At 33.4% G+C, this 16,430-nt stretch overlaps 1 protein-coding gene and 1 long non-coding RNA gene across 2 annotated transcripts in view; both read left to right on the top strand.

Moving 5' to 3' along the window:
• Positions 1-4,322: 4,322 nt before the first annotated feature.
• The window catches only part of LOC143048301 (cysteine and histidine-rich domain-containing protein 1-like), a 29,370-nt gene continuing 17,262 nt past the window's right edge, over positions 4,323-16,430 (top strand). Inside the window, exon 1 of the mRNA XM_076221905.1 lies at positions 4,323-4,459. Within this exon, the coding sequence (XP_076078020.1) occupies positions 4,393-4,459 (67 nt within the window). The 5' untranslated portion in view covers positions 4,323-4,392. The remainder of the gene's footprint in view (positions 4,460-16,430) is intronic.
• Positions 5,119-8,827, top strand: LOC143048302 (uncharacterized). The gene is made up of 3 exons (XR_012969787.1): positions 5,119-5,382; positions 6,320-6,454; positions 8,671-8,827. It is a non-coding gene; the product is annotated as an uncharacterized LOC143048302 (long non-coding RNA).

Here is a 16,430-nt window from a genome sequence, read left to right on the forward strand (position 1 = left end):
GATTCTGTCGCTGTCGAAGCTGTCTAATTTCTAATACAAATGTTTATTACGGGTGACGTGGTCTTTAATTGCATAAATAACAAGCTGTCCCCAATGGATGGTTCCAGTTCTAGCAGATACATCTCCAATTTATATCGTGTTGTATGCAGAATAAAGGCAGCAGTAGTATTCCGCTGTTTAAAAGTCGTAAATCGATTGAGAGATAAAAAATAATCGGGTTACAAACGAAACAACAGAAACACTGAAGTGCAACAAAAAACTAACGACAATGCACCATACACAGAAACGAACTTTAAGTTAACAACTGCTATATTCATGACTTGGTACAGGACATTTAAAGGAAAATGGTGGGTTGAACCTAGTGTTGTGGCTAGCCAAACCTTGCATTTTATGGCAATGTTAAATCATTAATAGGGATGTCTCAGTCTAGAGATTTCCAATAAAATGACATAACTCGACATAAACAACCTATCTGAACGTATCTCGGCCTAGTGTATTGAAGCATGACGGAGGGGGTCATAGACTACATGAATGTGTTGCTCGTTGAATACATATAATGTGTTGATATAGATACTATTTAAAAATTTACTAATAGCGCAAACTTCTATAGTTTTGTTATAAGATATTAGGACGCATCTTCAAGAAAAGAAAATGATTACACTTAACTGAAACAGTTAATTTTTTTTTATAACTTGTCTTTGATTATGATTAATACATGGATTCTAAAAAGAGCCCGTACAAACGTACTTTAACGTCATTGCTCTTAAATTGTTTTTCTTATTTTCTAAAATTATTGACGTTTAACTTCTACAAATACTTTGTTAAGTAGGAGATATTCTATTTACTGGTCTGTGCATCCTTCCGTTCTGTCGTTCTTTTCAATATATAAAACGTTTAAAACTATAAACCAAATCAGAGTTTGACCCTGATTAAGTGGTGCTCTGTCTCGTTAGTCGTGCGATCGCTTAGCCGGACCGTAACCCATCCAAGGTGACCGGGAGAATAGAAATATGGCCACTATTGGTCTTATTCCGATCGACAGTTAACAGTTATCAAAGGTACTAGGACAATTTAATACGCCAGACGTGCGTTTCGTGTACATAAGACTCATCAGTGACGCTCAGATCAAAAAAGCCAAACAACTAAAAAGCTAGAGCATTGTAGACCAAAAAATTCCCAAAAAGTTGTGCCAAATACGGTTAAGGTATAGATGCCTGGGATAAGAAAATCCTTAATTTTCAAAAAATTCAGAATTGTAAACATGAAATTTATGAAAATTACCATATAATTGATATTCATGTCAACATCGAACTGCTGACTACTGGGCTGATGATACCCTCTTGAACGAAACGTCCTCCTGCAGTGGCATCGACCCAGTGGTGAAAATAGTCAAATGTACCAGGATTATTGACAAAGTGGAGGGTCCATTTGGTTGTGTGGGATGTACAGTCCCGTTCGGTCAGAGTGGGGAAGTTAAATTCGATGCCTCTTTTAAAGAGAATGTCAAGCTCTCTACACGTTAATTATGCATGAAATATTTGCCACTGAACGTAAAACAACCACCTATCAATCAATCGACAGTAACTTAACTTGAATTTCTGATGACGAACATGATTTGAATCATGAATGTCAAAGCCTCAACTTGGGTTTAAAAGACGTCCATGCCGGTTACTTGAAAACATGAATCGCAAAATAGGTGTAGGTGATCATACTCTTGATAAGTCACACACTGGCAAAATATCCTGTCTATGAAAGATCCAGATTTCTGAATTTTATTGAAATAATATTTCTAGTGCGCATTAAACTGCTAGTGAAAGGTTTAATTTTCAGTATTCAGTTACAGACATGTCCGGAGCAAAACAAAAATAATTATTGGCAGAATTATGTGTATGAACTACTCTAAAATGCTCAGTTTTGTATTATATAGATATAGGAAGATGTGGTGTGAGTGCCAATGAGACAACTCTCCATACAAATAACAATTTAAAAAGTAAACCATTATAGGTTAAAGTACGGCCTTCAACACGGAGCCTTGGCTCACACCGAACAACAAGCTATAAAGGGCCCCAAAATTACTAGTGTAAAACCATTCAAACGGGAAAACCAACGGTCTAATCTATATAAACAAAACGAGAAACGAGAAACACGTATATATTACATAAACAAACGACAACTACTGTACATCAGATTCCTCACTTAGGACAGGTGCAAACATTTGCAGCGGGATTAAACGTTTTAATGGATCCAAACCTTCTCCCTTTTTCTGAAACAATAGCATAACATCACAACAAAGAAAAACATACGATAAAATATCAATTGGATATGCCTTTAACTACTAGTATACACGTTTAGCTCTTTTTTTTTAAATGTACGGATGATAATTTGAAATGTTTTGCTATATCTATATGTCCTAATATATCGATATCACCAATGTCAGCAGCTGCTGGTGTGTGATGACATATATAAGTATCAATCATGCAGTGTTGTGTTGGTGGACAGGTAAATATCTATGACTGAATCAAACCTATGTTGTAAATCCTTGATAAATTGACAATGGTAGCGTTTCCAGTGCGATACATTATCTCAAAGTAAAATGTAGCTAGACCTGCAAGGCATTGATGTCCTGTCGAATCCTGTTTTGTGGGAGTTCATACATAGCACTCCTAAGCCATAAGATTTTGTGATTGCATTTGTTTTTGTCTGATTTTTAAGAATTTGTCTGAACATTTTGAAAAATAAGAAAATATCTTAAAATATTATATCCTTAACCCTCTGAATTCTTATTAACGTGTTCTTAACATTATAAATTTTTTTTTAACAGATTTTTAGAATTCTGATGTTATCTCAACATATTCTTATCGTTCTGAACTTTCTTAACATTTTGAGCATGTGGAATGAAATCGTAATTTCAGAATTTGGTGACCATCCAGTGTTTGTAAGTGGATTAGTATCTGTAAGCACTCTGCAACTATGTTTATATAAAGATGATTGTAAAATTTATCATATATAGGTCATTTGAGTGACATTAACTGCATTTTGTGTTATGGATATTGCTATTCTGCTTTTTAAGTCATCTTCTAGCATGTTTTGTTTCATCCTTATATTGATACAGTACTGAGACATCAAGTCTGAGAGATAACGTTTCCAGACATACAGTAGATTATGGAACGACCATATAACTTTCGGAGTTAGTGATTTTTTTTCATAAAAAAATATTCTGCTTTTTAAGTCTATATGCGATGACATGTTTTAATTCATTCGTGTATTGATACAGCACTGTACCAATTCATTGCGTTATTGTGCGTTTAAACGTCTGAGTGTAGTGTGCATATCCTAGTATCCGAGCATAAGAGAGAAATTATTCCAATCTGTTGAATGAAGTTCTCCGCTTTCAATTTCATTTTTTGCTTTTTCTATTCAGCTTTCCTTTCTTTTGGTGGTGACATTATACTGGTTGGCAGTTTTGAAACATGACTGAAGTTTTTATTACTAAATAAAATCGTCCTCGCTTATAAAACCTCTGCCAACTTCGTTTTCATGATATGTAAATCTAATTACATAAACCGCTCGACAACGGAACTAGTTATTGAGTCAATTCACCTTTAAACTTATCTTATACCCCCATGATAATTACTAAAGAGAAAACTTTGAATAATCATAGGTCTTTTCTCTGTTATTTTGAATTCCAAACTGGCAACGGCAAAGAACTGGATCTTCGCTGTTTCAGATATACTAATACCTATATAAATTGTAACTTGTTTTATTTCTGCTAAGTGGTGCACCACATCACCTCTATTAACAATGATTAAAACTGCTGACAACAATACCAAGCTTCAGAGAAATTGTGTTACTAAAAAAGGGGATGCGGTGTAGATGTGGATACTCAAATATGCAATAGATATGTTAAGAATAATGCAGTCAGGCCAAGTCTCTTTTTTCTTGTAACAGTGTGTGGACATGATGACTTTTCTTCCTTGTGTACACTTTGTTTAAAATAAACGGGACTGACAAAAAAGACGCAATTATATTTCCAATGAAGGAATTAATCACAAGCACATGTTAAAAACTATGCAAGGAGGAAAAAACTTGTCTCTGTCCTTCACTCTACTCGGTCCTGCCTTTTTCAAGCGGGTATTGTTTTTTTCATAACAGAATTATTCTAATTCCCAAATTGATAGAAAAAAAAAACAGAAGCAGAGGACAAACATTTTTTTGAAATCCAGATAAACCAGTTACAATACCTTACAGTGATTTTTTTTTTTAAATGCAATTTTTATTTTCCCGCCACAAAACTTTAACACACTTAACTCCCTTTTGTTGACACCGGAAGCCGCATGTTAGTGATTTCCCGTTTGAATTTTCTGGAAAAAACTGCACTACAAGCCGAATAGAATGAGCCTACTGCAGTGTTATAACAAGGGGTGTGGACAAAAATTTAAACAAGAAAGTAACGAAAAAGGTATACACCAAAAACTATAAATTTATGATAAAAGAACCGTAAATTGGCGTAATTGTTTGACCAGTCGGCTACTTTTAAAATTATATAGCTTCCTTCCAAATATATAAATTATTATTCTTTGGAGTCCATTTAGGGATCTTTGAAAAATAAAAAAATTGCCAGAAGATACTTGGTGATATTTATTAGGCTTACAACAGTCATTCCGTCAGTAGGAGCTTACACAAAAATTTTAAAGACGGTATAAAATGTCTTGATTCCATGATTGTAGTCCAAATAATTATGACATCTTCATGATCTTGAATATAAGTTATATGGTTCGCTGCTGACCCCATATGGATCCATAGAGGGTTATTAAAATCCATAGGGGGTGAGGCCCCATACGGTCTCATAGGGGGTCACCACGTGACGGCATTTAACCAATCACAACGTGATAATTCATCTGTGGTCAGATAAATTCCATTGTACTTTCTTGCTTTGACCCCTTATATTGACGATGTTAGGCGTCAAGGTAAGAGTGTAAATACTCCTGATTACCCAGTAGGGGTGTTCCTTAGATAGGAAGCTAATACACAAGAAAGAAAGAAGAATGTAAAATAGCCTTTCAACACACCATGCACCAACTTCCGAAGCAAGGTTGTCGGCTCTCCGAACATTCCCGAAGTCCTGCGTTTAACACCCTTGCCTTCAGCCGTACTCACCGTGTGCAAGATCTTGCAGAGATTAAGCATCCGCAGCGCATGCATACATTTTTTCGTTAATTGCATAAACATATATTTAAAACATGTTTTTGTATTAACTTTAACGGTTCATTTTTAAACATACGAAATTTGTAGCCGTTTGACCATTCTGTGGAAAGTGCGTACATGCGAACTACTTTGTTTACGTTTTCCAAGTTGGCGGCCGCCAGCGTACAAACCATGCAGGTATGATTTTTACTTATATTAAACGATATAACTATTTTAAATCAATGTATATGACAGAATTCAATTGCATAGGTGTCAGGTCTGATCGCTGGTGGACAATAAACAAAATTGTCGTTTCTTGGAAGGAGAAATAACAGAAATTTAAAAAAGGGGGAGGGGGCACTTCAAAAAAAGGTATCACACTTTATTCTAACTGCGGTACCATACTGTGGCATGCATAAATTTATTCTCATAGACAGAAAATACTGTTTGCTGAATATTAAAGATTGTAGGAGTATATATCAGTAACACTCAAGAATGTGTACACTCCTTAAAAGGAAGATAGCAGTGGCGGATCCAGAAATTTTCATAAGTGGGAGCCCAATGACTGGCCAAAGAGGGGGCCCGCTCCAGTCATGCTTCAGTGATTCCCTATATAAGCAACCAAAATTTTTCCCAAAAAGGGGGGCCCAGCCCCCCCCCCCCCCTAAATCCGCCTCTGGATAGATAGATAATAGGCTGCAAATACTAATAGTTATGTTCAAATGCCAGAATCATGTATTTTAATTTACAAAAATGTACAAGTACAATGCATAATCACCCATTTTTTTTAACATGTACACAAAATGTACATGTACATTCCATTTATCGGTTGGATCATCTAGCTACTAATGGCTAGTTTACAAAAAACCAGGCATATATAATACTGTTATATTCCACCAACCATATATTATATGATTATATATTTTTAATTTTTGTGTTTTTGTTGAATTTATGCTATTTTGGTGTCCTTGTCTTCAATTTCCCCCCCCCCCTTCAAGACTTGCATGTGTAGGCTGAAGGTAAAGACACAGAAAAGTGCAGGGGGAAATCATGATCAGTACCCCTCTTTTGTTGACTAGCTGTATATTTTAAGATATATAGTGCTGATTCTGATGATAGATAATTATTTTTTTAGGTTTCTTGTACTAAGTAACTGATTATCATGACACTGTCATAACATGAGGTGCTAGGACAGGCAGGAGATGTGAGAAGTAGCAGTTTTAAAATTTTATCACGGGAAATGTTAATTTCAATAGTATTTTATCTTTTGGTAAGTTTTAGATAGTCTTGTATATAAAATAATTAGAATTTTTAATTTATACATGAGGGTTTGGATGGGGTTAAATGATTAAAGAATAATTCCCTTAAAAAATGAAGATTAGAGAATAACGCCAACAGGCAAAAAAAAAATGAAAATTAGAGAAAAAAGGGGTTAATTTTTTGAAGATTAGAGAAAAAAAGGGGTGAAAATTAAATGTTTACAGAATAACAGACCCCCCCCCCCCATTCCAGACCCTCATACATACATACATACATGTACATATAGAACATCATTTTTATGCCCCACCTACGATAGTAGAGGGGCATTATGTTTTCTGGTCTGTGCTGAAGTCCAATCAACTTGAAACTTAGTACAATTGTTGCTTATGATATGATCTTTCTAATTTTAAAGCCAAATTAGACTTTTGACCCCAATTTCACAGTCCACTGAACATAGAAAATGAAAGTAGGAGTTTCAGGTTAAAGTTTTTGGTCAAGGTAGTTTTTGATGAAATTGAAGACCAAACAACTTGAAACTTAGTACACATGTTCCCTATATGGTATGATCTTTCTAATTTGAATGCTGAATTAGATTTTTTACCCAATTTCACGGTCCGTTCAGCGTTGACCATGGAAAATGATAGTGCGAGTGGGGCATCAGTGTACTTAGGACACATTCTTGTTTTTTCAAAAATAGGACAAGTGAATTCATATTTAAAGTCTAAATTAAGTTTCTAGTTTAAAAAAATAACATTTAATGAAAAAACTAAGGTCATATATAAATGTAAAATACTGCAATCTTTTGAAATAGATAAAATAATGTGAAATGGCAATTTTAGACCATGAAATATAGTCCTCATTAAAACTGATTATTTCTGTAATATGCTAGAAATATAGGTAGGGTCAAACAACCCTACTTTTGTACTTGAATATCGGTTTGATAGCAAACTAATGTGCAATTTTATATGACTGTAAATGAGAAATCAGCTAATTTTGATTATTTTTGTCAAAATAGTCAATATTTAGAGAGTGTGTTTGGAGTTCCAAAAAACCATATTCTAAGTATGAAAATAAACAGTTTTTCTAAGACTTGCTGATCTTAGTACTCTTTTATTCATATTATTACATTCAATTTTGGCAAAAAATGACAAACTATAGCAAATTTATAGCAACTCACCAAAATTTTGATCATATTGTAAATTAGTTCAATACACTGTTTCATAAGGTTTTCATCATCATGTAAATATTGAAATCTGTCACTAATTATGTGTATTCTTCAAATATTTATAATTCGTGATTTTTTTTTGTGAGTTTCTCGCTACATTGAAGACCCATTGGTGGCTTTCAGCTGTTGTCTGCTCTATGGTCTGGTTGTTGCCGCTTTGACACATTCCCCATTTCCTTTCTTAATTTTATGTATAAAATATATCTCTGCATATCTGAAGCCCCAGACTATTAAATTTCTTTTGGACTAGTAAGTTTTTGCAAAACTTTGTTTGATCCAATAAGAAAAATGTCAGAATATGGTCTTTGGACTAGTAGTTGAGAAATTTTTTTGGTGCAGACTGTTTATATATCACATTTCTTTTATCAAAAGTTTTTTTTCAATCAGAAAAAATAAATGGGTTGAAGAAAAATTATTGAAAGCTACATTTGTCAAAATTAAATATTTGCGGAAAATATTCTCTTTTTAGTGGCCTCCTCTCATGCTTGTTTCTAGCTATAAATTGCACTTATCAGACTTAGACAGACACATGTTTTATTTTACTAAACATATATATATATATATATATTATATCAGATTTTGAATTATTTCTTCTAGAATGGTGTTTTTCTATGCATTCTACAAACTAGTTTTCTTTAAACAAAGCTCTAAAATACCTTGTGAAATATAATTTTAGCTTTTAAATTACATTCTGTAGTACATTGTAGTTGCAAAGGGAGATAAGATCAATATGTAATAGCTTCAAAGATATGAAAAAATATATGTCATATTTTACTACATTTTTGCACATGATCTCCATAAATGTTCTGAATTTGATCATAGGTATTTTTTTTTATTGTTCATGTATCATTATGAATTGTTTTTTTTCTTATTTTTGTATGAACTATTCTGATCATTCATAAAGTCAAATAGACAATACCAAACTTTGATAAAAAAAAAAAATGATATGCAATGCAGTACATATACTATAAATCTATTAATTAATGATTTTTTTCTTCTAGAATGGACATATATGGAACTGTAACACAGAGAAGCTGACTTGAAAGAAATATACTTAGTATTTTGTGTGCTGATAGAGAATAACAGTCACAGACTTTTATAAATGTTGTAATTCAAACAATTATCATACACACAGGAAATAAACATATATAATTTTTACTTGTTTTTTTTAAGTCAATCTTAAAAATCAATCTATGGAGAAGGGTCATAGTCAAAAACTAGTAAATTTTGATGTAAGCCATTACAGACATCCATATGGCCTTTACTAATGAGAAATAGTTCAAAGCCTAACATATGTTAATGCACCAGAATACATTTTAAGAATACATGAAAATCTCTACTGAGTTTTAGGTGTTAAGGTCAAACATGAAGAGATTATGAAATTGCATGGTCAATCTTTTTTTGATGATGTGCCATTAATTTATTATTAGGGTGATAAAGAGTTGAGTCATTTTTTAGCTCAACTGGCCCACAGGACCAAGTGAGCTTTTCTCATCACTTGGCGTCCTTAGTCTTCTGTCATCTGTTGTCCATTAACTTTTACAAAAAAATCTTCTCCTCTGAAACTACTGGGCCAATTTAACCAAACTTGGCAACAATCATCATTTGTGTATCTAACTTAAAAGAATGTGTCAAGTGACCCGGACAACCAACAAAGATGGCGGCCATGGCTAAAAATTAAACATAGGGGTAAAATGTAGATTTTGGCTTACAACTCTGAAACCAAAGCATGTAGAGTAAATCTGACGCCGGATCATATTGTTAATCAGGTCAAGATGTATCTGTTCTGAAATTTTCCAATGAATGGGACAACCCATTATTGGGTTGCTGCTCCATAATTGGTAATTTTATGGAAATTTTGCCGTTTTTATACGCCCAGGACGGGACGTATTATGGTATACCGTTGTCCGTCTGTCCGTCCGTCCGTCCGTCGTCCACACTTCGGACAATAACTCAAAAACACCTACACCAATTTCCATGAAACTTAAGTGAATTGTTTATATCTATTGACGTAAGCTCCCTTTCGTTTTTTTTTAATTTCAGATTTTAAGTTTTGGATTTATGGGGCTTTATTCATAAAAAAGGGGGGATTTTCAACACTTCGGACAATAACTCAAAAAGGCTTTCACCAATGTCCATGAAACTTTGGTGAATTGTTTATATCTATTGATGTAAGCTCCCTTTCGTTTTTTTTTAATTTCAGATTTTAAGTTTTGGATTTATGGGGCTTTATTCATAAAAAAGGGGGGATTTTCAACACTTCGGACAATAACTCAAAAAGGCTTTCACCAATGTCCATGAAACTTTGGTGAATTGTTTATATCTATTGATGTAAGCTCCCTTTCGTTTTTTTTTAATTTCAGATTTTAAGTTTTGGATTTATGGGGCTTTATTCATAAAAAAGGGGGGATTTTCAACACTTCGGACAATAACTCAAAAAGGCTTTCACCAATGTCCATGAAACTTTGGTGAATTGTTTATATCTATTTATGTAAGCTCCCTTTCGTTTTTTTTTAATTTCAGATTTTAAGTTTTGGATTTATGGGGCTTTATTCATAAAAAAAAAGGGGGATTTTTAACACTTCGGACAATAACTCAAAAAGGCTTTCACCAATGTCCATGAAACTTTGGTGAATTGTTTATATCTATTGATGTAAGCTCCCTTTCAATTTTTATAAATTTCAGATTTTAAGTTTTGGATTTATGGGGCTTTATTCATAAAAAAAAAAGGGTGATTTTTAACACTTCGGACAATAACTCAAAAAGGCTTTCACCAATGTCCATGAAACTTTGGTGAATTGTTTATATCTATTGATGTAAGGTCCCTTTCAATTTTAATAAATTTCAGATTTTAAGTTTTGGATTTATGGGGCTTTATTCATAAAAAAAGGGTGATTTTTAACACTTCGGACAATAACTCAAAAAGGCTTTCACCAATGTCCATGAAACTTTGGTGAATTGTTTATATCTATTGATGTAAGCTCCCTTTCAATTTTTCTAAATTTCAGATTTTACATTTCCGTGTTATGAATTTTTATGCTTAAAAAAGGGGGGATTTTTCCAATTTTGGGACAATAACTAACACTTTCACAAAATTTTATGTATGGATGAAAAATTAAAGACAACAAACTTAGTTAAATTTGAGGTAGCCTTAATAGTGCCAATTTTTTTGTGCATTTTTATTTATTATTTGGGGGGGGGGGGTATTTGACAGGGCTCACACTATTTCTAGTTGATCATATAAATTCATTTAAAGCATAAAAGACAAGTTAAAAGAGCAACGGGCGTATCATTCGCTAAAGCGCAGCCCTTTATTGGTTATTATCTTGAATATTATTATAGATAGAGATGATCTGTTAACAGCAATAATGTTCAGCAAATTAAGATACACAAATATGACAAGATGACAAAAATGGTCAGTTGACCCCTTAAGGGGTTATTGACCTTTATAGTCAAATTTTTAAAAACTTTTACAAAAATCTGATATATAAAAAAAGAAGATGTGGTATGATTGCCAATGAGACAACTATCCACAAGAGACCAAAATGACACAGAAATTAATAATAAGAGGTAACCATATGGCCTTCAACAATGAGACAAATTGAACCAACCTTGTCCACAATCATCAATAGGGTCAACATGACCAAAATGGTCAAGTGACCCCTTATTAAAGAGTTATTGCTCTTTATAGTAAATTTTTAACAATTTTATTTTCTGGGCCAAATAAAGGCAACAGTAGTATATCACTGTTCGAAACTCACAAATTGACTGAGAAAGTAAACAAATCCTGGTTACAAACTTAAACTGAGGGAAACGCATCAAATATAAGAGAACACATAACAGAAACACAACATACACATTGTGTAACACACACAGGAACGAACTATAATATAACAATGGCCATTTTCCTGACTTGGTACAGGACATTTTAAGAAAAAGAATGGTGAGTTGAACCTGGTTTTGTGGCATGCCAAACAACCCGCTTTAATGGCAATGTTCATTATAGATAGAGATAATTGTAAGCAGCAAGAATTTTCAGTAACGTAAGATCTACAAACACATCACCAAAACACAATTTTTGTCATGAATCCATTTGTGTCCTTTGTTTATTATGCACATAGACCAAGGTGAGCGACACAGGCTCGTTAGAGTCTTTTGTTTAGATGCTACAACCAACTGGCTAACTATATTTGGATAGTTTAAATTTTACATTTCGGTGCTTTAATAGCTACTTATGCTGTATGGGTTTTGGTGATTGTTGAAGGCCGTACTGTGACAAGTAGCTGTTACTTTCTGTGTCATTTGGTCTCTTAAAGAGTTGACAGTGGCAATCATACAACATCTTCCTACTAAGCAATATAGCCGTAAGATATGAACAATCATCTTTGCCATATGTACATTTATCACGGTAAATTGTCCCATATAAATTTCAAGTAATGCAGGTATGCAGCTTGTCTATAAATTCACCATATGTAGACACTTATTTCATGATAATGGAACACCGTATCGGTGGTCACTTGGTAGCGGGATCGTGTGTTCAAATAATGGCTGTCTGGGTCAAACCAAAGACTGTAAAATCGGTGTTTGAGGCCTCTCAACTAAGCACGTAGCATTAAGGGAAAAGAGCAAAGACTTCTGCTTGGAGTCAGATTGATTGTGTACTAGCACGTTGATAATTACCCTAAGTATAAGTGTCTAGTACAAATCAAGGTAAATAATCATTTCACATTATTATGTTCTCGTCTTGAATGTTGGACGTTGAGTAACCATATTTTTTTTTATCATTGAACAAAACATATGGGACGAGAACTGTCATTTGAGACAGATAATTTGAGATTTTTTGGTTGAACTAGTTTTGATTGATTGATAATAAGTATTTTTAACGTCCAGCGATGAATATTACACATATATATCTATGTATATATAAATATGTTCCGGGACCATACGAGTATGGTCATGACCGTATGGTTATATACTCAGTCATATAGTCGGGATCATTAACAAGTTTACAGTAAATACTTTTAAAATCTTCATAAGGTATAACATTTTAGTTGTCATGTCATTATAAAAGATAGTATCCGGCAAAGGTCATTTTATTATATAATAATGGTAAAAGATTAATTGTATAAAAATAAGCAGTTTCAAGATATTCTTGTAGGACATTATTAAGATTGCAACTTTTAATATGTTCTATGAGTACTGTTTGTTTTGATTTGCTTATGTAAAGGGTTGTTTGAATGTTAATTAAAGTAACTTTTAATGAATTTTCAATTTCAAAATTCCACATTTTTTTTTTTAATGACCCATATGTATAGCTTTGAAATAAAAGTAAAATTGAGAATGGAAATGGGGAATGTGTCAAAGAGACAACAACTCGACCATAGAACAGACATCAGCAGAAGGTCATCAAGAGGTCTTCAATGCAGTGAGAAATTCCCACACCCGGAGGCGTCCCTGAGCTGGCCCCCATACAAATAATAATTATATATACTAGTTCAGTGACAATGAACGCCATACTTAACTCCAAATTATACACAAGAATACTAAAAATTAAAAATGATACAAGACTAACAAAGGCCAGAAGCTCCTGACTTCGGACAGGTGCAAAAATGCAGCGGTGTTTAAGGGGACGACCATTTGATATTCTGGGGGGGGGGGGGGGGGAGGATTTTGAAAATAAATAACTGAGCCTTGAAAATCACAAAAATAAATGGTTTGTTTTGTGGTAGTTTGAAAATAAAAAATACCTGACTTGCAATGTATTGAAAATAAATAACTCAGCAGGTCTATTTGAAAGTATGAGATGGCACCTGATTCTTCATAAATTCATCTTTTTTCCCCCAAAAAATCGGGAAACACTTCCCAATTTTTTTAATAATAAAAGTATAAATATTATTTAAATATACTTGAAATGTCTGATGGTTTCATTTAACTTGAAGTATATTGTCTCGGGAAACCTTACCTCACTTTTATTTTAACAGGGCGGTAACTACATAGAGGCAAGTGCCTCATGTAGGAAATTTCAAAACCAAACGCTTGTCGCCATATCAAATTGTGTTCACGGCAAGTGCATTGCAAGAAGATCTGTTTTCCCTCCAACATAGCCCTGATTTTTAGGATCAATGTTTCTTATTTATTTGTCTTTTGTTCATTGATTGCCCTTCTGTATTCTGTTAGTGTTGCATTCCTTTTCAATTTGTAATCGAGTAATTTTGTTATGAACTTGATCATGAGTTTAAAAAAAAAAACAGCAGCCACAGACTTAACTAGGTGAATTCCATTTTTGCTTTATTATGCACATTGGTATTTTGATGTTGTTCCTAGAAACTTAAGTCTTACACTGAATTTATACTTTTTGCTTTGAGACCAAAATATTGTCAAAAAATTATTAAAACAAAACTTGCATTTTTAGATTATGAAAGGGTCTTTGGAACACCCAGAAAGCATGATTTTCCATCATTTGTTCTATAGCTTCTTGGGCCTTCACTTGCTCCAAAACCCTTAAAAAATTGTTTGCCTTGATCCGCTCGGCGAAATATGTTTGCCAATACTTTTAAAAGAGGCTACATCAACCAAACTTTAATACTATGCATGTATGCATTCCATGTATATGCAGTTGGGGATATAAAGATTCATTTCTCCAGAGGAGGAGGATTAATTCTGATTAAATGGTACATAATGACTTGACTATACATGCATTATTTATATTAAACAAATCATTTAAAAATTGTATGTTTTCGAATATCATAAATATAGTTGTGAAAATGAATAATCAGTCCCTTGCTTTAAGGCAGCAACCATTTGATTTTCTGGGGGGGGGGGGGGGGGGGCTATGGTTTTTTTTGGAAAAAAAAGTTTGTTTCCAGTTTTTGGAGAAAAAAATAATTTGTTTTTGATTCTGAGAAAAAAAAATTGTTTGTTTCACCCTCAGCTGCCACTATATGTAATGCTAAAATTGAAAGAAAAAAATTGTTTTCGACTTGTCATGAAAAAAAAAGTTTGTACAGAAAAAAAAACCATAGCCCCCCCCCCAGAAAATCAAATGGTTGCTGCCTAATGAAAATGAAAAATCTTGCTTCAATAGTGCAGAAAATGAATAATCTGTCCTCTTAGTTTACAAAAATAAATAACCGATCAAAACCCCCACCCAGAATATCAAATTGGTCGACTGGTCGTCCCCTAACATGTTTATGAGATCTCAACCCTCCCCCTATACCTGTAGCCAATGTAAAAAAGTAAACGATAACAATACGCCAATTTCTATTCTGGCGAATATTGATAATAAATTTCCAATATCTTAACCTGGGGGGAAAAGCAATTAAATAATTTGAATAAGTCTTATGGTATATTTTTTTCAAGCAGTCTTTTCGTTTCCACTTGCAGTTTCGACTTTATATAAAGTAAATGTTTTTCTTTTCATTTTAATAATTCATTTAACTCTACATTTAATAAAATGCAAACTTGAAGAAAACCTAACGAAAAGTTACAAAAGGTAACTGAAATTTCAATAACTCGAATCGTATATTATCAGCGTCAATTCATTTCTATTTCCTTTTTGGGTCTTTGGTGTAAACCCCAAAAAAGTAGTTCCGACCACAAAGAGTAGTGTCCCTTTGAACGCTTGTAGATTACAATAGAAACTGGCAGTTTCTATATCGTGACGTCACAATACAAAATAGCAAGTCCGCATAAACGATCAGTGACGCAGAAAATACAAAATACCTGTGACGGCAAGGATTGATTGTTGAGTTTATGAGCTTCAGTCCTTGCTTGGAAGTTGACCATGCACATCATAATTATTTGGACTAGATTCATTCCAATCCACAAAACTTTAATTCCTTTTGGGATTCTGTGTCTTTTTTAGCTACTGATTAAATACACCTTATCGCTATTTGTTCGCCATTGCTGGATATCACACAGGTTCCCGTAAAATGTTGACGTCATAAAACAAAATATCTGACGCCACAATGGAAAAGTGATTGTTGTTGACGTCAAAAGTTGAAGTGGCCGGGTCAGCTGAGATTAGCGATAAGGTGTATTGGCACCTGGTCAATTTCCCAACTATAGAAACAGTCCAATCAGCACCTGGCCATATTGACAAATTTCAATAATTCAAGTGCCATCTCCTGACCATATAGTATTTCTACTTTTTTTGTTTTCTTTTTTACCTCTATTGTCATAAAAATTCATAATATCTAATAAAATTAATAGATTTAGCTAACAAAGTCCTTATATTTCAATAAGGTAACTTTATTTGTTAGTGGAAAATTGTTTTAATGTTAATTAGGCGTAAATTAAAAATGGTTTGCTTTCCCTTCTCTGTGATTAAAGTAAGATAACTCTGGTCAATTTCCCTAACAATTTCAATCATTATGGGAAGATGATATAATTCTGTTTTCATTTATAGTCTTTTTCAGAAAAGTTCTAATTGTTTTGGGTAGGTCTCAATTACAATTTTACACTCTAGCATTCGGCATCAGTTAGAAGCTTCTGGAATAAAGTGGTGGCTATGGTGTACTGTTTTGTGTTTGTGCGTATGTGTGTTTTTGTCTTAAGGGATCGAGTAAAGGAGATAAGTTACATCAGCTTTCTGCTTCATTTGAGTTCTGGCATAATGTTATACACCATATCGATCTTAGAAACAAATGCCTTTATGAGTAGAAGGACGAATGCCGTTGGGCATTTTTTTATGCATACCACAACTTGAAACAGTGTATTCTTGACAGCACAATTAATGTTTTTCACCGGCATATTGTACCTC

The sequence above is a fragment of the Mytilus galloprovincialis genome, chromosome 10, assembly GCF_965363235.1.
Source record: "Mytilus galloprovincialis chromosome 10, xbMytGall1.hap1.1, whole genome shotgun sequence".
Taxonomy (NCBI): domain Eukaryota; kingdom Metazoa; phylum Mollusca; class Bivalvia; order Mytilida; family Mytilidae; genus Mytilus; species Mytilus galloprovincialis.